Below are 25,446 nucleotides of genomic sequence, written 5' to 3'. Positions count from 1 at the left end.
GACCAATGGAATGGTCTAAAACGTGCCAACTCTGCTCACCCGGGGAGCCGGCCAATGGAAAACTAATTTACCCAGACACCGTTATAACTTCATTTCCTTATTTGAAATTAAAAGTCACTTTGTAGCCTACGCAGTTACAAAATGTCTGTTCAAACTGTGGCGCATATGGAACATTAGAACAGTGGTGGAAAAAGTAGTCAATTCTCATACTTGAGTAAAATTAAAGATTCCTTAATAGAAAATGACTAATGTAAAAGTGAAAGTCACCCAGTAAAATACTACTTGAGTAAAAGTCTAAAAGTATTTGGTTTTAAATATACTTAAGTATCAAAAGTAAATGTAATTGCTAAAATATACTTAAGTATCAAAAGTAAAGGTAAAGTAGGAATAATTAAAATTAAAATGTCTTATATTAAGCAAACCAGACGGCACAATTTTCTTGTTATTTTCATTTACGGATAGCCAGGGTCACATTCAAACACTCAGACATCATTTAAAAAAAGCATTTGTGTTTAGTGAGTCTGCCAGATCAGAGGCAGTAGGGATGACCAGCGATGTTCTCTTGATAAGTGCGAATTGGACCATTTTCTGAATGTAAGGAGTACTTTTGGGTGTCAGGGGAAATGTATGGAGTAAAAAGTACATTATTTTATTCATGAATGTAGTGAAGTAAAAGTAAAAGTTGTTAAAAATATAAATAGTAAAGTACAGATACTTAAAAAAAACGACCTAAGTAGTACTTTAAAGTATTTTTACTTAAGTACTTTACACCACAGCATTAGAAGATGGATAAATGTGTTGATTTTAAAAGAAAGATGGGCAGATTCTGCTAGGTAGGCTACGAACTATTATAAAGTTAGGTCGTCATCACAGTAGGTTTGAGCTACAGTATGATGACTTACCAACCTGATGGTCTCCGTTGGAAATGTTGTGGAAAATGTTGTACACCCATTGGGCCTCCCGAGTGGCGCAGTGGTCTAAGGCAATGCATCGCAGTGCTAGCTGTGCCACTAGAGATCCTGGTTCGAATCCAGGCTCTGCTGTAGCCGGCCGCAACCGGTAGACCAATGGGGCGGCGCACAATTGGCCCAGCGTCGTCCAGGGTAGGGGAGGGAATGGCAGGCAGGGAGGTAGCTCAGTTGATAGAGCATGGCGTTTGCAACGCCAGGGTTGTGGGTTCGTTTCCCACGGGGGGCCAGTATGAAAATAATAATGTATGCACTAACAGTAAGTCGCTCTGGATAAGAGCATCTGCTAAATGACGTAAATGTAAATGTAATTAAAATATGTAACATAAACAACAAATGATATGATCAGATACACAAAATACATCTGGTTTTAGATCTAGAAGATTCTCCTCTTCAATAGTAATATCATCAATTCTGACCAGTAACTTACCTGTGGTCAAAGGTCCCTGATTTATCACTAAAATGTATAGGATGATCCATAGAGATGTCACTCTTCATGGACAGATGACTTGGTACGGGAGAGAATTTACTGTTACAGCAGGTGTTTACTGCCATCTAGTGGAAGATACCAATAAAACACTTTATTATCAGGATGGGGAGACGGTTGAGCTGAAACAGAAAGTAAAGTTGTTCTTTTGTACAGGATCCATTTTGAGACGACAGAGCAGAAAACGCTATATGGAGAGAACAAAAAAATAAAGTGAGTATTTCTGAACAATAATATATTCTAATGTACAGAGTAAGAGAATGAATACCTGGAATGAGATATTACTAGTTAGTAGAACTGCTACTTGAGCTTAGTTGCTGACAGACAGCAGTTTTCAAAGTGTTATCACATGTTATCAGTCAAACGTCTGGTAAAGATGGTGGAGGAGCTTTTAAATGATAGGGTTTTATGTTTATCTCAGGGTTTCTCAATCCTTTTGTTCTTGCCCAGCATTTACACACCTGATTCAACTAATCATCAGATAATTTAAGACAGTTTATTATTTGAGGCATACAAATGAACATTCTCAAATTAAAACCTTTTGGATTTGTAGGCCTGTTTACAATTATTAAAGGCCTACAGTAATTCACATTTATTAGGAAAAAAACACAGCTAAACCTGGTTTCAAGCAAATTATATATTTATCAAAAAGAATGTAAGAGATGTCTTGAAGAAGGACTATAATTTTTAAAAAACTGAAGTACGATTTGGTACAATGTCATGAGTTACTGCTGTGGCATGCAACTGACTGTTAGCGCCACCCTCTGGTTACTGTTGTAAAGGGGAGACACCTTGAAGCGTTCCCTGAAGTCTAAACGCCTCTGGGTTCAGAACTCTGTCTCAGTGCCCTGCTACAGTGGTACTGTTCGTTTTGCATGGCCCGGTGCTACGGTGGACATTTAATTTAATGACCAATGGAATGGTCTAAAACGTGCCAACTCTGCCCACCCGGGGAGCCGGCCAATGGAAAACTAATTCACCCAGTCACCGTTATAACTTTATTTCCTTATTTGAAATTGAAAGTGACTTTGTAGCCTACGCAGTTACAAAATGTCTGTTCAAACTGTGGCGCATATGGAACATTAGAACAGTGGTGGAAAAAGTAAAGATACCTTAATAGAAAATCACTCAAGTAAAAGTGAAAGGCACCCAGTAAAATACTACTTGAGTAAAAGTCTAAAAGTATTTGGTTTTAAATATACTTAAGTATCAAAAGTAAATGTAATTGCTAAAATATACTTAAGTATCAAAAGTAAAAGTAAAGTAGGAATAATTAAAATTAAAATTACTTATATTAAGCAAACCAGATGGCACAATTTTCTGGTTATTTTCATTTACAGATAGCCAGGGTCACATTCCAACACTCAGACATCATTTAAAAAAAGCATTTGTGTTTAGTGAGTTTGCCAGATCAGAGGCAGTAGGGATGTTCTCTTGATAAGTACGAATTGGACCATTTACTGAATGTAACGAGTACTTTTGGGTGTCAGGGAAAATGTATGGAGTAAAAAGTACATTATTTTCTTTATGAATGTAGTGAAGTAAAAGTAAAAGTTGTTAAAAATAGAAATAGTAAAGTACAGATACCTAAAAAAAATGACCTAAGTAGTACTTTTAAGTATTTTTACTTAAGTACTTTACACCACTGCATTAGAAGACGGATAAATGTGTTGATTTTGAAAGAAAGACGGGCAGATTCTGCTTGGTAGGCTACGAACTATTATAAAGTTAGGTCGTCATCACAGTAGGTTTGAGCTACAGTATGATGACTTACCAACCTGATGGTCTCCGTTGGAAATGTTGTGGAAAATGTTGTACACTCAGTGTATTAAAATATGTAACATAAACAACAAATGATATGCTCAGATACACTAAATACATCTGGTTTCAGATCTAGAAGATTCTCCTCTTCAATAGTAATATCATCAATTCTGACCAGTAACTTACCTGCGGTCAAAGGTCCCTGATTTATCACTAAAATGTATAGGATGATCCATAGAGATGTCACTCTTCATGGACAGATGACTTGGTACTGGAGAGACTGATCTCAGAGTTTGGTTGGAGATTCTGGAAAACACAATAAATCACCATGAAACTACATTTTAAAATATATCAAAATTATATTTCAATAGATAAAATACATTACATAAAGCATTAAAATATATGCCATTACATAAATCAACAAACATGCAGCTCTAAGAGGGCAGGAATTTGACGAACTGACTTGTTGGAAAGGTGGCATTCTATGACGGTGCCACGTTGAAAGTCACATATGCATCGTTTTTCAAAACATAGTGAACCTGGAGGCAAAAAGCGAACCCCACATTCTAACTAAATGTTGTTTATTAGCACTCAAATCTATCCATGGCATTTTTGGCACAATTTGGTGAAAGCCCCAAAGCGTTCAGAAAGCCTCTGTTTCCCACCACTAGTGGACACCCGCGTGAGTGTCTTTCAGAACCCCTCCTAAAACCACCTGTTTCGTTTTGGTCGTTGTTAGTGACTCTTTGTTAGTTCCTTCTTCTGTTTGAGAGACAATGTTTTATTTAATGTTGAGGAATGTAACAATGTTCATGTGATGAAATTAAATCACCTGACTGTTTGGATATGTCTGTTAGTAAATGTTTTATTTCTAAGAGATCATGAGTAAAAGAGAACAATTGACATTCTAGAATTAGTTGTCACTGTGTTCACCACAACCAACATGCTGCATCTCTGTTTAAGGGTCAGTGGTCTAAAATGAGTCTCTCTGGGGAGAGAGATGAGGGGGTCCCTGCCTCTAAAATGAGTCTCTCTGGGGAGAGAGAGGAGGGGGGCCCTGTCTCTAAAAGGAGTCTCTCTGGGAAGAGAGAGGAGGGGGGCCCTGCCTCTAAAAGGAGTCTCTCTGGGGAGAGAGAGGAGGGGGGCCCTGCCTCTAAAATGCATCTCTCTGGGGAACATGACACCAAAGCTAAGAGGTGAGATGACAATTTTATGAAGAATTTATTACGTTTATTTCTAAAATAAATAGATATCTTAAGATGAATGCACTTACTGTAAATCACTCTGGATTAGAGTATCTGCTAAATCAGGAGTTCTCAATCTGGGGTCAGTGGAGGTACTGCAGGGGTTCTGCAGCACCCTGACTGGACTCGTTGCAATGGAAGACATTTGATAGAATTTTCACACGACACGACCACTTTGCCTACTCTTCATTATTGCCTAATATAATGGAATGTATATATTTTTAACCAATTCTGATGGTTGTTACAAGCGGAATTTTGACAATATTACCGTTATACCAACACACTCTTCACACCCGTTTAACAACTCTAAATAGCTTTGGCATCGTAGGCATCAAGTCCCTTGCCAATAATGTTGCCTACTATGTTGCATACAATGTTCATTTTCATCGAACACATATTTCGCCCTAGATGCCTTCAATTGCCCAATTTATAGCCATGGCCAATTTAGGAAGATTTTTTAACAACGTGATTGTCACGATCGTCTAGAACAGGAGACCAAGGCGCAGCGTTGCGAGTGAACATAGTGTATTTATTAAATGCTCACACGAGCAAAAAACAAATAAACAACGAATCCGTGACGTCTGTGGTACAACACGCACACACACGAACAAAATCCCACAAACACAAGGTGAACACAGACAGTTTAAATATTGCTCCCAATCAGAGACAACGAGCCAACAGCTGACACTCGTTACCTCTGATTGGGAGTCACTCAAACAAAGAAATACAACAACCTAGAAATAGACACAACAGAACTACCAACCTAGAAATAAACACATAGAATGCACACACCCTGGCTCAACATAATGAGTACCAGAACCAGGGTGTGACAGTACCCCCCCCTAAAGGCGCGGACTGCGACCGCGCCTCAACTAACCAAAACAGGGGAGGGCTGGGCGGGCATACCTCCTCGGTGGCGGTTCTGGCTCCGGCCTTGACCACCACCCTTCAATACCCACCCCAATGCGCCCCTGGTCCAGTCTGGCCCCGCCGGCTGGAGCAGGACTGGACTTAACAGGAGCGGTCCTTTCCAGGCTGTCGACTCGCACCCCTGGCTTGGTGCGTTGAGGAGGAATGGGCCTTACCAGGCTGACTTCTCGCACCCCTGGCTTAGTGCGAGTGGCAGGAACAGGCCGGGTCGGGCTGGCGACGCGCACCGTAGACTTAGTGCGGGTGGCAGGAACAGGCCGGACCGGGCTGGCGACGCGCACCGTATGTTTGGTGCGAGTGGCAGGAACAGGCCGGGTCGGGCTGGCGACGCGCACCGTAGACTTAGTGCGGGTGGCAGGAACAGGCCGGACCGGGCTGGCGACGCGCACCGTATGTTTGGTGCGAGTGGCAGGAACAGGCCGGGTAGGGCTGGCGACGTGCACCGTAGACCTGGTGCGGGTGGCAGGAACAGGCCGGACCGGGCTGGCGACGCGCACCGTAGACTTGGTGCGGGTGGCAGGAACAGGCCGGGTCGGGCTGGCGACGCACACCGTAGACTTGGTGCGGGTGGCAGGAACAGGCCGGACCGGGCTGGCGACGCACACCGTCCATTTGGTGCGAGGGGCCGTAACAGGCCGGACCGTAACAGGCCGGACCGTACTGGGGACACACACCACTGGCTCTACTTTGACCAGTAGCCCCCGTAACCTGGTGGCCTTCTGAATACGCCCCTTTTCTGCCTCCGTCAGCCCCATCTTCCATGCCGTGTGCCCCCCCTACAAATTTCTTGGGGTTGCCTCTCGACCCTCCGACGCTGCTCCCACGTCCAGGTTGCCTGTTCCTGGACACGCTGCTTGGTCTTGGTATGGTGGGATTTTCTGTCACGATCGTCTAGAACAGGAGACCAAGGCGCAGCGTTGCGAGTGAACATAGTGTATTTATTAAATGCTCACACGAGCAAAACAAATAAACAACGAATCCGTGACGTCTGTGGTACAACACGCACACACACGAACAAAATCCCACAAACACAAGGTCAACACAGACAGTTTAAATATGGCTCCCAATCAGAGACAACGAGCCAACAGCTGACACTCGTTACCTCTGATTGGGAGTCACTCAAACAAAGAAATACAACAACCTAGAAATAGACACAACAGAACTACCAACCTAGAAATAAACACATAGAATGCACACACCCTGGCTCAACATAATGAGTCCCAGAACCAGGGTGTGACAGTGATGTTGCGCTCCAAAGGGATAACTTGAAAAAACATGATGTAGGTAATTAAATAATGAAAAGAAAACGTGTTTATTATACACTTAGAAAAGAAGGTTCCTTATAGAACCAAAAAGGCTTCTATCACTTCCTTAATATATGGAACCACTAAAAGTTAGATATATTTTTGGGTTCAGTGAAGAAGAACCTCTAGAGTTCTGATCAACGAAAGGTGAATGTTTTGAGGATGTGAACCCAGCAGCCCTCCAGTGGTCAGATCAAGCCCACCCGTTTTTTCCAGCGCCCGGCACGGGATTCGAACCAGCCACCTTTCTGCCATAGGTCCAACTCCTGCCACTGCTCCAACTCCTTAGCCGCTGGGCGAAAACCTGAGTTAATCTTCAGAAATAAGCATGAGTTAATCTATGAAGACATACATGGTATCATTTATACATAATTATTATACATAAATCATTGCCAAAAGCACAAGACATATCTATATTATTTATGGATTGATCATATAGAAATATATGACCTACTCCAAAGCAATTACATGTGGCGCAGGAACCACTGACTTACTGCAATATTCTATAGTATTATCAAGACACCTTCTGTTAACTCTTAACTGGTTAGGACAGCTCATGAGGTGTCCTAAATATCTGCCGACTAGGTGGGACTAGAGGCTTCATGCATAGCTTTAATTTATACCCATAAGAGTAGAAGTCTTTATTCTCAGCACTTAAATGACCAATTTTCTACTCTGAGACACTTTGTGGATATGGGCCCAGATCTCAAAATATTGTTATAAAAAAAAACTTAGAATGTTTGTTTTACATAATTAAAAAAATGCAAGCCACTGTAAAGACTGGGTTTAGTTTATTGTGTGGCTCTGCTCATGTCCGCGTTCTGGAACTGCCCGCGTCCACGTACAGAACTGCCCGCGTCCACGTACGGTTTGGCGCCAAGCATATTGTCCAGTTAGGAGCAGAGTGGTCTGAGGTGATCTTGGGGAACAACAACGGAGTTCGATACAGTGTTGAGACACCGACGTTTATTGTTCAATTTGCTTTTTGGTTTACGGTCAGGGACAGTATGAGTGTAGCCAGATCCTTTTCACTCGCTATTCTTGTTTCATTTTGTGGTTAACCAGATTCGTCATCATCCTCGAGACAAGGGACAGACGAACGACCTGCTAGTTAGCCAAGCTAGTCGGTACAGCTAGCTAAGCTAGCTACTCTACCAGCAGCATCCTAGTTACCCTAGCTACCACTAAATCATTACCGGCTTCCTGCATTTATTGTGGACCGATGGAGCTCCCTGGTTGTTTCTTCCACCTGTTAAATACCGTGGAGGGCTTCTCCCTCTCTCGTTGACGGATGCTGGCCTACGCTCCCTCTGTCCGGTTCTCCTCTCTTCACTAGATGGACGGTAACTTTAATGTTTAACCCCTCTGTGTCCAAGGACTGAACTTTTGAATATTATTTTCGGGGCGCCTCAATTTTTTACAACGTTTTTTTTCTGATAAAAGTAGTTAATTGCATCTGCCATGGAGCCTTGTTTCATAATATTACCTTCTGTCCCTGGTTATGAAGTAATCGCGAAAAAACAGGCCTTATGTTTCGTCATTTTTCACCCTACCAGCTCCTATTAGTTCTATTGAGCTCCGTGACACCGACTCGCCTTCAGAACGTTCTATTCCCAGCCCATTGTTCTGCGTCACAAAGCCAGCTTCACTATTGTTATCAATGAGACCTGCCTGCGTTAACACTGTAGGTTTACCTCAGGTAACTTATTATTAACAAGGTTACGGCTACTTGGTGAGCGTTAACCCTGTAGGTTTACCTCAGGTAACTTATTATTAACAAGGTTACGGCTACTTGGATATTCAATCCAAGCTAAATTTATTATATGCAAAATGTATGTATGATAAGTATGATGGTTCGTATACGGGCTCACTGAAATACCACGCAGGGCAGACAGAGAACTGATCCATTGTTACAGGTTCTTCATTCCTTCTAAGCTATTCATCACATACAGATCCAATTATGAGAAAATAGAACCCCACAAAGGTTACGGCTACTTGGTGAGCGTTAACCCTGTAGGTTTATGTCACGAGGTGAGGTGTATGTGTGGTGGAAGTCAGGCGCAGGACACCGAGGCTCAGTCCAAAAGAGTTTACTCAAAAATTCCAAAAGGAAACGGTAAACAAACGACCTCAAACAAAAAGAGGCGAGCATTTACGCACAATGCGTAAAACACTAAATAACAAACAAGAAACAAAACACGCAGCACAAAGACAGGCGAACAACAACACACAATCCTACCAAGCAAAAAGACGGAACTTATAGGACAGGTGATGAATACACAATAGGACACAGGTGTGACAGACAGACAAAAGCAATCACACACAGAAACATAGATCGGTGGCAGCTAGTACTCCGGGGACGGCGACCGCCGATGCCTGCTCGTACCAGGAGGAGGAGCAGCCTCGGCAGAATCCGTGACAGTTTACCTCAGGTAATATATTATTAACAAGGTTACGGCTACTTGGTGAGCGTTAACCCTGTAGGTTTACCTCAGGTAACTTATTATTAACAAGGTTATGGCTACTTGGTGAGCGTTAACCCTGTAGTTTTACCTCAGGTAACTGATTATTAACAAGGTTACGGCTACTTGGTGAGCGTTAACCCTGTAGGTTTACCTCAGGTAACTTATTATTAACAAGGTTACGAATGCTGCGCAGGTTCACTGAGTTGCAAACCAAATGGGTATAATGGGGTGATTGTTGTCTAATCGGGTGGTCTAGCTAATGGATTTGTAGATCTGACACAGTTGCTACTTCAGATTATGAGCCTAGAAAGTGTCATGAAGTGTCAGGTCTCCCGAGTGGTGCAGTGGTCTAAGGTGCCACTAGAGATCCTTGTTGTCGTAGCCGTCCGCGACCAGGAGACCCGTGGGTTCGCTACCCACTGCGGGCCAGTATGAAAAAATAAATAAATAATGTATGCACTCACTAACTGTAAGTCGCTCTGGATAAGAGCGTCTGCTAAATGACGTAAATGTAATGAATTAGTTATGTAGTACCCACATCCGGCCACAAGGATGCGCAAGAGTGCCATAAACCCATACTGTTTTTTGCCATATAAACCCTAAACCTAACAATCAATCAAATGTATTTATAAAGCCCTTTTTACACCAGCAGATGTCACAAAGTGATATACAGAAACTCTTACCCTACTTATAACCTATTTTAGCCGTAACCCTAACCCCTAATTCTAGGGTAGGGTAGCCTAGAACACTTTTATAAACTATTTTAGTAATAATATTATCTTAGTAAATACAATTATAGTATTAAATAGCATTTTGATTATTTTGTTGTTGTTTTATTATATGTATAATTGCAAGACAGAACAGTTGATAAATAAGACACATTTGTTTTATTTTTCAAATGTGGTTTGAATTGGGTGACCTAGTAACCTCTGTGTGAAAGTCCAGCAATTGGCGTGGGGCAGGTTTGAGACTGATCTAATACACTTTATTTCTCAGCTGCCTCACCAATGTCTGTACGTGAATTAATAACTTGTAATTGCTAAATATTTCCAATAGATCGCAGCATAAGACAACGAAGCATCAGTTATAGGCTACAAGCAGCAATATGATTGACATAAAATATTATGCCTCCAAATACTATATGTCCCATGATTTTCTAAGATGGTCACTCATTACTTTAGCTAGCTATATATCTCGTATTAGGCCTGTGATGCTTTTGGAAGAGCAATTAAATAGTGACTATAGCAGGTGTTGAACCCCTGGTAAATAATCACTAGTCAGATGCTTTAACCTCAACCCTAGTATTCATGTATTATAAAACATGATCTTAATATCTGATATTGGGAGTAAATAACCTCAGAATAGAAAAGACAAGAGTGCATCTTCCAGCCCGCCACTAAATTACATCAAATCAAATGTTATTTGTCACATACATGTGTTTAGCAGATGTTATAGCGGGTGTAGCGAAATGCTTGTGCTTCTAGCTCCGACAGTGTAGTAATATCTAACAAGTAATATCTAACAATTTCACAACATATACACACAAAATTAGTAAGGAATATAATTTAAGAATATATACATATATGGACAAGCAATGACAGAGCAGCATGGACTAAGATACAGTAGAATATTATAGAATGCAGTATATACATATGAGATGAGTAGTGCAAGATATGTAAACATTATTAAAGTGTACAGTGATTTCAGTAGGCAGCAGCAGCCTCTAATGTGCTAGTGATGGCTATTTAACAGTCTGATGGCCTTGAGATAGAAGCTGTTTTTCAGTCTCTCAGTCCCAGCTTTGATGCACCTGTACTGACCTCGCTATTGGATGATAGCGGGGTGAACAGGCAGTGGCTCGGGTGGTTGATGAATCTGACAATGAATGTACTAGGAAAATACGTTTTTCTCGACCAGAGGTGACTAAATTAATGTTCAGGCTTATTGATAATCGTTATAGTAATGAAGTATAATTTCAAAACATGAGCATAAAAACAGGTAATAATAAACATGAATCATCATTATATTATTTCACAGTAATCTGTTAAATGCTTTTTCAGTCGTTCCTCTTACGTTAGCAGTGTGGAAAGGGACAGTAAAAAGCGTGTGCAGGATTTTTCCTGTGAGGGGGAGTGGTGGTGTATCCAGGGAGAAAACTAAACCAACCTTCTAAAATGTAATTAATGGTCTTATGCTGCCATCTATTGGAATTATTTAGCAACTGCAGTAGTACTGAATAAAGTGTATCCTTACTAAGGTAGCAATTACTCAGAATTACAAAATATGACATTTTCTAGTTCATTTTACCACTTACGACCATAAAATAACCATTTATAGTATAGCAAACAATGAAACTGACATAAACCAAAAACACCATACATTTAGTTAACTATATATATATATATATATATAACTATTTATTTAGATGGGTGACATTATCTGCCAAAGTAACACCACTGTAGATAAAGAAGAGCTCTCCAGTAGGTGAACCAAAACATTCAAAGGACATTTTCTCAAAATTGAGGTTACAAGTTTATCATCTTTAAAAGCAGAATAACTTTCCCATTGTTCCTCAACTGTAGTGTATGATATACCTTTTTCTAGCTGAGTCTCTACTTTTATCCAATGTAAAAAACACCATTTCAAATTTTGCTACATAAGATCGAATCGAGCCGGTTGGCCACATTTGACTGTGTAAAACCTAGCAGTACTACTTATTTCTCTGAGAGTGAGGCAGGTATATATTATTACTGTGTAAAACCTAGCAGTACTACTTATTTCTCTGAGAGTGAGGCAGGTATATATTATTACTGTGTAAAACCTAGCAGTACTACTTATTTCTTTGAGAGTGAGGCAGGTATATATTATTACTGTGTAAAACCTAGCAGTACTACTTATTTCTCTGAGAGTGAGGCAGATATATATTATTACTGTGTAAAACCTAGCAGTACTACTTATTTCTCTGAGAGTGAGGCAGATATTATTACTGTGTAAAACATAGCAGTACTACTTATTTCTCTGAGAGTGAGGCAGATATGTAGTATTACTGTGTAAAACCTAGCAGTACTACTTATTTCTCTGAGAGTGAGGCAGATATATTATTACTGTGTAAAATCTAGCAGTACTACTTATTTCTCTGATAGTGAGGCAGATATATATTATTACTGTGTAAAACCTATCAGTACTACTTATTTCTCTGAGAGTGAGGCAGATATATTATTACTGTGTAAAACCTAGCAGTAATACGTATTTCTCAGAGAGTGAGGCAGATATATATTATTACTGCGTAAAACCTAGCAGTACTACTTATTTCTCTGAGAGTGAGGCAGATATTATTACTGTGTAAAACATAGCAGTACTACTTATTTCTCTGAGAGTGAGGCAGATATGTAGTATTTAGCAAAAAACATGATTAGAGTAGATGAGAGACGTAATGTTTGTCTCTGTTGTGTTGAAGCCCAATCAAGCAAGAGAGACCAGCCTCCCCTGTCCCCAGCTGTGTGTCCATGAAGAGTGACCAGTCTATGGATCAACCTATATTCTTCAGAGAGGGAGACGTTTCTACTGAACAAAGGTAAGAATAACTCATGGGTCATGGTCAGTGAGTTAAACAACACTGTCTCTAGTCATTTCTCCTCTCCCATTTTCCAATTTATTTTTATTGTTTTCATAATCCATAGGCTAATCCTTTTTTCCATTTTCATGGTCCTGAATCAATATTAAACTAACACAACATTCCCTCCCTGTGTGTGTGTGTGTGTGTGTGTGTGTGTGTGTCTGTGTGTGTGTGTGTGTGTGTGTGTGTGTGTGTGTGTGTGTGTGTGTGTGTGTGTGTGTGTGTGTGTGTGTGTGTGTGTGTGTGTGTGTGTGTGTGTGTATGAGTGTGAGTGCACTCCCTGGATGAGGAGATGTAATCTCATGTTTTGTCCACAGAAACCAACAGGAGAGATCAGAGTCAGAGATTCTCAGTGGTCAGTCTTCCCAGAGTCATCAAACAGACCTGACCTCCATATTCAGTGTATGTGGTCCTGTTATGTACATTTGTTTTTGTTTATCTCAAGTAATGTTGATCTGTCAATCATTCATTAATGTGTTAATGAGAAAGCATTTAGTCTCTTGCTTAACTTATTTACTTGATTTATTTCAGTTGCTTGAAGAGAATATTATGACATTTGTGAAGAACGAGCTGAAGATGTTCAAAAGGATTCTTAGTCCAGAACTCCCAGAAGGCTTTGAGAGTCAGAAGCAGGATAAGGAAGTGGTGGATGCTGAAGATGAGAAGCAGGAGAGCAGTGCCAGAGAGGGGGCTCTGAAGATCACACTGCACGTCCTGAGGAAAATGAACCAGAAGGAGCTTGCTGACACACTGGAGAAAAGTAAGAGTTGTCTGCCTCATGTTGAAAGCTGTTTTATAACAAACATTTAAAAGCTGTAGCTGGACCTCCATCACTTAGGACTTAACACAGATTAAATAGAGTAATCAAATCTCACATTGTTGTCAATTTCTGCTCAATCTTGCATGCTTTCTCAATCAGCTGTAACTGTATATGCATTCGTAAATCAGGTTCTTTCTTGAGTTGGGCTCTGAGATGTAACAACCGTTGAGCATCTGATTTTATGGTTGATTGTGGAGGAAAGGGGTTGAGTGTGTGTATATTCCACATCTGTTGCAAGGGGATGTCAGGGAGAATATAGGATGAACCACAATAACTGTTTGCTAAAATAATAATTGCTTGTTAAAAATGAAATGTAATACAATGGCAATCGGGGTTATATGTTAAAATCCTACGCATGAACTGCCAACATTATTACGCATATTAATTGATAATGATGGAAAATAAGATATGAAAGATATTTGAATAGATATATATGTTTTAAATTTATTAATTTAAATATTTGTATATATATATATATATATATATATTTATATATATATATATATTGAGGTGACAGCATTGGAAATGCTTTTGGCGGTTAACCTGCTTCTGTTTTGTGGGTGGCACTGTGTGCTGTTTTTGATGGATGGCTCCTGGCCTCTCGAGGCCCTAGGGATCCGGAGGGACGGGGGTGGGATGCCGATCACTGGGTTGACGGCTCAACTTGGGATGGGGAGGTGCTTTAGTGGGGGAATTAGTGGAGAACAATTGGAGGGTTACTTAGTAGCAATGCAAATATCATGGTACAGCAATGGATGGACACTCAATCATTACAGTATTTTTTATTGGTAAATTTACAAACATACAGTGGGGGAAAAAAGTATTTAGTCAGCCACCAATTGTGCAAGTTCTCCCACTTAAAAAGATGAGAGAGGCCTGTAATTTTCATCATAGGTACACGTCAACTATGACAGACAAAATGAGGGAAAAAAATCCAAAAAATCACATTGTAGGATTTTTTATGAATTTATTTGCAAATTATGGTGGAAAAAAAGTATTTGAAAAATACAAGCCTCTCTCATCTTTTTAAGTGGGAGAACTTGCACAATTGGTAGCTGACTAAATACTTTTTTTTCCCCACTGTATATAATGATAAATGATAAATGGACTTGAAACGTGTATCTCATTATGGTGTATGGTGAAATAAGTATACAGTGAGGGAAAAAAGTTTTTGATCCCCTGCTGATGTTGTATGTTTGCCCACTGACAAAGAAATGATCAGTCTATAATTTTAATGGTAGGTTTATTTGAACAGTGAGAGACAGAATAACAACAAAATAATCCAGAAAAACGCATGTCAAAAATGTTATAAATTGATTTGCATTTTAATGAGGGAAATTTGTATTTGACCCCCTCTCAATCAGAAAGATTTCTGGCTCCCAGGTGTCTTTTATACAGGTAACGAGCTGAGATTTGGAGCACACTCTTAAAGGGAGTGCTCCTAATCTCAGCTTGTTACCTGTATAAAAAGAAACCTGTCCACAGAAGCAATCAATCAATCAGATTCCAAACTCCCCACCATGGCCAAGACCAAAGAGCTCTCCAAGGATGTCAGGGACAAGATTGTAGACCTACACAAGGCTGGAATGGGCTACAAGACCATCGCCAAGCAGCTTGGTGAGAAGGTGACAACAGTTGGTGCGATTATTCGCAAATGGAAGAAACACAAAATAACTGTCAATCTCCCTTGGCCTGGGGCTCCATGCAAGATCTCACCTCGTGGAGTTGCAATGATCATGAGAACGGTGAGGAATCATCCCAGAACTACACAGGAGGATCTTGTCAATGATCTCAAGGAAGCTGGGACCATAGTCACCAAGAAAATAATTGGTAACACACTACGCCATGAAAGACTGAAATCCTTCAGCGCCGGCAAGTTCCCCCTGCTCAAGAAAGCACATATACAGGCCAGTCTGAAGTTTGCCAATGAACATCTGAATGATTCAGAGGAGAACTTGGTGAAAGTGTTGTGGTCAGATGAGACCAAAATCGAGCTCTTTGGCATCAACCCAACTCGCCGTGTTTGGAGGAGGACGAATGCCGCCTATGACCCCAAGAACACCATCCCCACCGTCAAACATGGCGGTGGAAACATTATGCTTTGGGGGTGTTTTTCTGCTAAGGGGACAGGACAACTTCACCGCATCAAAGGGACGATGGACGGGGCCATGTACCATCATATCTTGGGTGAGAACCACCTTCCCTCAGCCAGGGCATTGAAAATGGGTTGTGGATGGGTATTCCAGCATGACAATGACCCAAAACACACGGCCAAGGCAACAAAGGAGTGGCTCAAGAAGAAGCACATTAAGGTCCTGGAATGACCTAGCCAGTCTCCAGACCTTAATCCCATAGAAAATCTGTGGAGGGAGCTGAAGGTTCGAGTTGCCAAACATCAGGCTCGAAACCTTAATGACTTGGAGAAGATCTGCAAAGAGGAGTGGGACAAAATCCCTCCTGAGATGTGTGCAAACCTGGTGGCCAACTACAAGAAACGTCTGACCTCTGTGATTGCCAACAAGGGTTTTGCCACCAAGTACTAAGTCATGTTTTGCAGAGGGGTCAAATACTTATTTCCCTCATTAAAATGCAAATCAATTTATAACATTTTTGGCATGCGTTTTTCTGGATTTTATTGTTGTTATTCTGCCTCTCACTGTTCAAATAAACCTAACATTAAAATTATAGACTGATCATGTCTTTGTCAGTGGGCAAACTTACAAAATCAGCAGGGGATCAAATACTTTTTTCCCTCACTGTAGCCAGTTATAATTGTAATGGCTTAGCTGATAATAACAAAAGAATAACAATATTTACATGGCTCCAAGAGAAGGAATATAAAATCTATTGTTTACAGGAAAGTCATTCAACAATTCTAGATGAAGTTGCATGGAAAAAGGAATATACTTCTCCCATGGGCAAAGAAACTCAAAAGGGGTGATGATATTAATGAATAGTAATTTCGATCCGAATGTGCAAATTGTCCAAATAGATATGCAAGGTAGATGGATTATTTTAAATATGTTATTGGACCATAAACATATATGGCTCATTAACCTTTACGGACCAAATAATGATGATCCACACATCTTTGAGAATATATATAATAAATTATCAACCCTGCAAGCAATTCAAGACAATATTATTATGGTGGGGGATTATTATACTGTTTTAAATAGCTCAATGGACCGTAAAGGAAATCACACCACAAACAATCATCCACATGCTCTTAAGGAAATCGTGAATAGATGGATACATTAGAACTAGTAGATACAGTGGGGGAAAAAAGTATTTAGTCAGCCACCAATTGTGCAAGTTCTCCCACTTAAAAAGATGAGAGAGGCCTGTAATTTTCATCATAGGTACACGTCAACTATGACAGACAAATTGAGGAAAAAAAATCCTCCATGATTCACCAAATTGTTACCCATGATTCACAAAATTATATTTTGAAGGAGGAAACAAAGTACTTTAAGCATACGTTTTCGTTTCAGTCGCCTCCATCTCCTCTAACTGAAGCTAATTGTAGAGATTTTTTTTCTATTGATAATGTAAAATTAACAGCCATACAGAAAGACTCATGTGAAGGTGAAATTACAGAGGAGGAACTTCTGGATGCAATTAAAGACTTTAAGTCCGTGAAAACTCCAGGGTTGGATGGCATACCAGTCGAGGTATACCAAACCTTTTTTGATATACTAAGAGGACCGTTATTAGCATGTTTTAACCACTCCTATGTAAATGGTAGATTATCAGACACTCAAGAAGAAGGTCTGATTTCATTATTACTGAAACAGGATACAAGTGGAAAATATAAAGATCCAGTCCATTTAAAAAATTGGAGGCCCCTTACACTTCTGTGTTGTGATGAAAAAATTCTAGCAAAATGTATAGCGCATATAATTAAAAAGGTATTGTCGGACATTATTCATTCTAATCAGACAGGTTTTTTACATGGAAGATACATTGGAGATAATGTAAGGCAAGTACTGGAAACAATAGAACACTATGGAAAATCTGGGAAACCTGGCCTGCTATTCATAGCAGACTTCGAAAAAGCATTTGATAAAGTACGACTGGGGATTATATATAAATGCCTGGAGCATTTCAATTTTGGAGAATCTCTTATAAAATGGGTCAAAATCATGTATAGTAACCCTAGGTGTAAAATAGTAAATAATGGCTATTTCTCCGAAAGTTTTATACTGTCAAGAGGAGTGAAACAAGGTTGTCCGCTATCGGCATATCTATTTAATTTGGCCATCGAGATGTTAGCTATTAAAATCAGATCCAACAATAATATCAAGGGATTAGAAATCCAGAGCTTAAAAACAAAGGTGTCATTGTACGCTGATGATTCATGTTTTCTTTTAAATCCACAACTAGAATCCCTCCACAGCCTCATAGAGGTTCTAGATACATTTTCTAACCTCTCTGGATTACAACCAAATTATGACAAATGTACTATATTACGTATTGGATCACAAAAAAATACAGTTTTTACATTACCATGTAGTTTACCAATAAAATGGTCTGATGGTGATGTGGATATACTCGGAATACATATCCCAAATGAAATAAATGATCTCACTCCAATACATTTTAATAGAAAGTTAGCAAAAATAGATAAGATCTTGCTACCATGGAAAGGTAAATACCTGTCAATTTGTGGAAAAATCACCCTGATTAACTCTTTAGTATTATCCCAGTTTACCTATTTGCTTATGGTCTTGCCTACGCCTAGCGAACAGTTTTTTTAAATTATATGAGAATATAAAAATATTCCATTTTATTTGGAACGGCAAGCCAGACAAAATTAAACGGGCCTATTTATATAATGAATATGAATTCGGAGGACAGAAATGTTTAAATATTAAAGCATTAGACCTATTACTAAAAGCTTCAGTCATACAAAAGTTATACTTAAATGCGAACTGGTTCTCTAGCAAATTAGTAAGATCGTCTCACCCAATGTTCAAGAATGGCCTTTTTCCCTTTATTCAGATTACAACCTCTCACTTTCAGTTATTTGAAAAGTAAATCATCTCCCAAACATCACTATTTCTAAATTTCTAAAAAGATATTGAAAGTTGGTTACAATATCAATTTAGTCCTCCAGAAACTACAGAACAAATAATGCAACAAATATTGTGGTTAAACTCAAATATACCAATTGACAAAGAACCTTTTTTTTTGACAGAATGTTTAAAAAAGGTATAATCTTCGTAAATGATATAATCTGTAGGACTGGTGGAGTTATGTCGCACAAGCAGCTAACAAAAACATATGGAAATGTCTGCTCTACCCAAAATTACAACCAAATAATTGCAGCCTTACCGCAAAAATGGAAGAGGAAAGTGGAAGGGGGAGAAAGTAAGGAACTAGTGACCTCATCAAGTAGCAGCAGGGATGTGTTGTGATGATTAATTTAGACAGAGAGAAGAGGATAGACAGAGACAGAAGGAGACAGAGAGAGATATAGACAACATTAATGATACCATCAGTAATACCAAATAATAATAATAATATAATCAGTCACTCCAGTGTGGAATGCATTAAACATTTACACATGTATACAGTCAGTTCATAACACAGTCCTATAATACTGTAGGCATTAAAACAGACATATTATTAATATCCTCTGTGTTATTTCTTCATTCAGATGAGCTTGCTGTGATTTGCCAACGTGAACTCAAATCTAATCTAAAGAAGAAGTTTCAATGTGTATTTGAGGGGATCGCTAAACAAGGAAACCCAACACTTCTCAATAAGATCTACACAGAGCTCTACATCACAGAGGGTGGAAAAGGAGAGGTCAAGACTGAATATGAGATTGAGACAACAACCAGGAAACAAGCAAGACCAGAGACTTTAATCAAATGTAACAACATCTTCAAACCCTTAACTGGACAAAACAAACTTATCAGAACTGTGCTGACAAAGGGAGTCGCTGGCATTGGAAAAACAGTCTCTGTGCAGAATTTCATTCTGGACTGGGCTGAAGGAAAAGCAAATCAGAATGTCCAATTTGTATTTTCATTCCCTTTTCGGGAGCTGAATTTGATGAAAGGGGAAAAACACACTTTCATTGAACTTCTCAATCACTTCTCAATGGAAACCAAAGAATCAAGAATCTCCAACTACGACAAGTACAAAGTTCTGTTCATCTTTGATGGTCTGGATGAGTGCCGACTGCCCCTAGACTTCCAGAAGAACAAGATCTGTTGTGACGTTGAAGAGTCAACCTCAGTGGATGTTCTGCTGACAAATCTCATCAAGGGGAATCTGCTTCCCTCTGCTCTCCTCTGGATAACTACCCGACCTGCAGCAGCCAATAAAATCCCCTCAGGGGGTGTTGACCAGGTGACAGAGGTACGAGGGTTCAATGACCCACAGAAGGAGGAGTACTTCAGGAAAAGATTCAGTGATGAGGACCTGGCCAGCAGAATCATCTCACACATAAAGACATCAAGGAGCCTCCACATCATGTGCCACATTCCAGTCATCTGTTGGATTTCTGCAACAGTCCTTGAACACATGTTGAGTACAAACAAGACAGAAGAGATGCCCAAGACTCTGACTGAGATGTACTCACACCTTGTGGAGTTTCATACCAAACAGAAGAATGAAAAGTATCTTGGGAAAGAAGAGACAGGTCCACACTGGAAAAAAGAGAGCATTCTGTCACTGGGAAAACTGGCTTTTCAACAGCTTGTGAATGGCAATCAAATTTTCTATGAAGAAGACCTGAAAGAGGCTGGCATTGATGTCAATGAAGCCTCTGTGTACTCAGGATTGTGCACACAGCTCTTTAAAGAGGAATGTGTGCTGTACCAGGACAAGGTGTACTGCTTCGTGCATCTGAGCATTCAGGAGTTTCTGGCTGCTGTATATGTGTTCCTCTCATTCATCAACAACAATGAGAATCTAATGGCCGAACCGCAAGTTACTGAAGTTACTGTCTACAAGAGTGCTGTGGATAAAGCCTTACAAAGTGAGACAGGAAACCTGGACCTTTTCCTCCGCTTCCTTCTGGGCCTCTCACTGGAGTCCAATCAGAAGCACTTACGAGGTCTACTGACAAAGACAAGAAGCAGCTCACCGAGCCATGAAGAAACAGTCAAGTACATCAAGGAGAAGATCAGGAAGAATCGCTCTCCAGAGAGGTGCATCAATCTGTTCCACTGTCTGAATGAACTGAATGACCATTCTCTAGTGGAGGAGATCCAAAGCTACCTGAGCTCACAAAGTCTCTCAATGGCCAAACGGTCACCTGCACAGTGGTCACCTCTGGTCTTTGTGTTGCTGACTTCAGAAAAGGAGCTGGATGTGTTTGACCTGAATAAATACACCAGATCAGAGGAAGGTCTTCTGAGGCTGCTGCCAGTGGTCAAAGCCTCCAGAGCTACTCTGTGAGTACATAAAATTACATTTAAATACTACTCATCAGGAATAAATATTAAGTTTAGAGAAAATATGTATTATTGAATAACATAATGAATCAATGCATTGATGTTCACATTAGTATTACAATATGACCATACAATTCTAGGAGATGGAAGATGAATCTGTATATTGTTTAAGAGAATAAACCAAATGCATCTGCCATTGTCCATCTACACTACTGGTGTTAAAATAACAGTTTGTTTGTGAAATCATGATGATCTCTTTGTCAGGCTGTCAGGCTGTGGAGTCACAGAGAAAGGATGTGCTTCTCTGGTCTCAGCTCTGAGGTCAAACCCCTCACACATGAGAGAGCTGGATCTGAGTAACAATGTCCTGAAGGATTCAGGAGTGAAGCTGTTCTCTGCTGGACTGGGGAATCCACACTGTAAACTGGAGACTCTGAAGTCAGTATTCCTGTAGTTGGTCAACAAGTGAGAACTGTTCACCAGATCCACATGTGTTTACCAGGCACACATAGTCCACACCATATGTGTTTGGACAGTGAAGCTTATAGTGTTACATTTGGTGCTGTTCTCCAGCATTTTGGATTTGAGATAAAATGTTTCATATTAGGTGATATTACAGAATATCACCTTTTATTTGAGGTTAATGGTCAGAGGTTAGCATGTTTTGTTTTAGCCTCTGTAACTTTCTCATTCATTATTATTCATGATTCATTCATGATTTTTCTTAATCATGGCATCATTAGGATTAATTTAGTAGTGTTTAGAAACATGTTATCTACTCATTTAGACAGAAAATTACTCACCACCAAAGAATAACAGTGTGATTTTAATATGATCTTTACTCTTGCAGGCTGTCAGGCTGTCTAGTCACAGAGGAAGGCTGTACTTCTCTGGTCTCAGCTCTGAAGTCAAACCCCTCACACCTGAGAGAGCTGGATCTGAGTAACAATGACCTGAAGGATTCAGGAGTGAAGCTGCTCTCTGCTGGACTGGGGAATCCCCACTGTAAACTGGAGACTCTGAGGTCAGTATTGCTGTATCACTCAATGAACACACACACACTGGACACACACTGGACACACACACACAGGACACAAACACACAGGACACACACACACACTGGACACACACACACACACACACACACACACACACAGGACACACACACACACACACACAATGGACACACACACACATACACTGGACACACACACAATGATTAATTTAGTAGTGTTTATCTGCTGTTAATAAAGATACATTATAATAATAAATAATAATAATTGGTCATTTAGCAGACGCTCTTATCCAGAGCGACTTACAGGAGCAATTAGGGTTAAGTGCCTTGCTCAAGGGCACATCGACAGATTTTTCACCTAGTGGGCTCGGGGATTAGAACCAGCGACCTTTCGGGTACTGGCACAACGCTCTTAACCACTAAGCTACCTGCCCACATTAATTCATTTATATACAGTACCAGTCAAAGGTTTGGACACACCTAGTCATTCAAGGGTTTTTCTTAATTTTTTACTATTTTTTACATTGTAGAATAATAGTGAAGACATCAAAACAATGAAATAACACATATGGAATCATGTAGTAACCAAAAAGGTGTTAAACAAATGAAAATATATTTTATATTTGAAATTCTTCAAATAGCCACCCTTTGCCTTGATGACAGCTTTGCACACTCTTGGCATTCTCTCTACCAGTTTCACCTGGAATGCTTTTCCAACAGTCTTGAAGGAGTTCCCACATATGCTGAGCACTTGTTGGCTGCTTTTCCTTCATTCTGCCGTCCGACTCATCCCAAACCATCTCAATTGGGTTGAGGTCGGGGGATTGTGGATGCCAGGTCATCTGATGCAGCACTCAATCACTCTCCTTCTTGGTAAAATAGCCCTTACATAGCCTGGAGGTGTGTTGGGTCATTGTCCTGTTGAAAAACAAATGATAGTCTCACTAAGCCCAAACCAGATTGGATGGCGTATCGCTGCAGAATGCTGTGGTAGCCATGCTGGTTAAGTGTGCCTTGAATTCTAAATAAATCACAGACAGTGTCACCAGCAAAGCACCCCCACACCATAACACCTCCTCAGCCATGCTTTACGGTGGGAACTACACATGCAGAGATCATCTGTTCACCCACACCGCTTCTCACAAAGACACGGCAGTTGGAACCAAAACTCTCCAATTTGGACTCCAGACCAAAGGACAAATGTCCACCGGTGTAATGTCCATTGCTTGTGTTTCTTGGCCCAAGCACGTCTCTTCTTATTATTGGTGTCCTTCAGTAGTGATTTCTTTGCAGCAATTCAACCATGAAGGCCTGATTCACACAGTCTCTTCTGAACAGTTGATGTTGAGATGTGTCTGTGACTTGAATTTTGTGAAGCATTTATTTGGGCTGCAATTTCTGAGGCTGGTAACTCTAATGAACTTATCCTCTGCAGCAAAGGTAACTTTGGGTCTTCCATTCCTGTGGCGGTCCTCATGAGAGCCAGTTTCATCATATCGCTTGATGGTTTTTGCAACTGCACTTGAAGAAACTTTAACAGTTCTTGAAATGTTCCGTATTGACTGACCGTCATGTCTTAAAGTAATGATGGACTGTCGTTTCTCTTTGCTTATTTGAGCTGTTCTTGCCATAATATGGACTTGGTCTTTTACCAAATAGGGCTATCTTCTGAATAGCCCCCCTACCTTGTCACAACACAACTGATTGGCTCAAACGCATTAAGAAAGAAATAAATTCCAAAAATTAACTTTTAAGAAGGCACACCTGTTAATTGAAATGCATTCCAGGTGACTACGTCATGAAGCTGGTTGAGAGAATGCCAAGATTGTGCAAAGGGTGGCTATTTGAAGAATCTAAAATATAAAATCTATTTTGATTTGTTTAACACTTTTTTGGTTACTACATGATTCCAAATGTGTTATTTCATCGTTTTGATGTCTTCACTATTATTCTAAAATGTAAAAAAATAGTTTAAAAAAAACAAAACAAAGACTTGAATGAGTAGATTTGTTCAAACTTTTGACTGGTACTGTATATACACATATATGAATAGATATTGCAGGTTTCAGGACTCTGATGTATCTGAAAATGTTGAAAAAATATATTTTCAACACTGAAGAATAGCAGTGTGATTTTAATAATATTTTTACTCTTGCAGGTTGTCAGGCTGTCTAGTCACAGAGGAAGGCTGTGCTTCTCTGGTCTCAGCTCTGAAGTCAAACCCCTCACACCTGAGAGAGCTGGCTCTGAGTAACAATGACCTGAATGATTCAGGAGTGAAGCTGCTCTCTGCTGGACTGGGGAATCCTCACTGTAAACTGGAGACTCTGAGGTCAGTATTGCTGTATCACTCAATGAACACACACACACTGGACACACACTGGACACACACACACACACACACACACACAGGACACACACACACACACACACACACACACACACACACACACACACACACACACACACACACAATGGACACACACACACATACACTGGACACACACACAATTATTAATTTAGTAGTGTTTATCTGCACACATAGTCCACACCATATGTGTTTGGACAGTGAAGCTTACAGTTTTACATTTGGTGTTATGCGCCAGCAATTTGGATTTGAGATAGAATGTTTCATGTTAGGTGACATTACAGAATGTCACATTTTATTTGAGAGTATTTTCATACATATCTGTGTTACTGTTTAGAAATGAAATATCTTTATGCATCTAGTTCTCCCATTTGAAAAAGTCTTAATAATTTGGACATATTCACTTATATTGTATTAAAGTAGTCATAAGTTTAGTATTTGGTCCCATATTCCTTACCTGCAGTGATTACATCAAGCTTGTGATTCTACAAACTGGTTTAATGCATTTGCAGTTTGTCTTGGTTGTGTTTTGGATGATGTTTTTCCCAATAGAAACTGAATGGTGAATAATGTCCTGTCATTTTGGAGTTACTTCACTTGTATTGTCAGTAAGAATAGAAGATGTTTCTGAACACTTCTACATTCATGTGGATGCTACCATGATTATGAATAATCATGATGAATCATGAATGATGATGAATGAGAAAGTTACAGAGGAACAAGGATCATACCCCCTCTGTTATTGGTAATGGTGAGAGGTTAGCATGTTTTGTTGTAGCCTCTGTAACTTTCTCACTCATTATTATTCATGATTCATTCATGATTTTTCTTAATCATGTCATCATCCGGATTAATTCAGTAGTGTTTAGAAACATGTTATCTACTCACTTAGACAGAAAATTACTCCAGTCATCATCCACCCTTCAGTTACTATTGGACAAAACATAACCCAAAACACAACCAAAACAAACTGCAAATGCAACCAACGAGTTTACAACCAAATACTCAACTTTTGACTACTTTAATGCACTGTAAGTGAAATTGTCAAAATACGTT

The 25,446-nt window shown here is 39.8% G+C and overlaps 1 protein-coding gene across 1 annotated transcript; it reads left to right on the top strand.

Annotated features, from left to right (window-relative positions):
• Positions 1-1,571: 1,571 nt before the first annotated feature.
• Positions 1,572-13,585, top strand: LOC311124104 (uncharacterized protein; the record flags this gene model as incomplete). The annotated part of the gene is made up of 5 exons (XM_084198314.1): positions 1,572-1,668; positions 4,180-4,412; positions 12,617-12,733; positions 13,093-13,177; positions 13,307-13,585. The coding sequence occupies exons 2-5, from the start codon at positions 4,195-4,197 to the stop codon at positions 13,583-13,585; spliced, it is 699 nt and encodes a 232-aa protein (XP_084054440.1). The 5' UTR covers positions 1,572-1,668; positions 4,180-4,194.
• Between the last annotated feature and the right edge of the window lie 11,861 nt (positions 13,586-25,446).

The sequence above is a fragment of the Coregonus lavaretus genome, assembly GCF_964263955.1.
Source record: "Coregonus lavaretus genome assembly, contig: HAP1_SCAFFOLD_4401, whole genome shotgun sequence".
NCBI lineage: Eukaryota > Metazoa > Chordata > Actinopteri > Salmoniformes > Salmonidae > Coregonus > Coregonus lavaretus.
The sequence above is the reverse complement of the archived record's forward strand: the minus strand, read 5'-3'. Positions and strand labels throughout refer to the sequence as shown.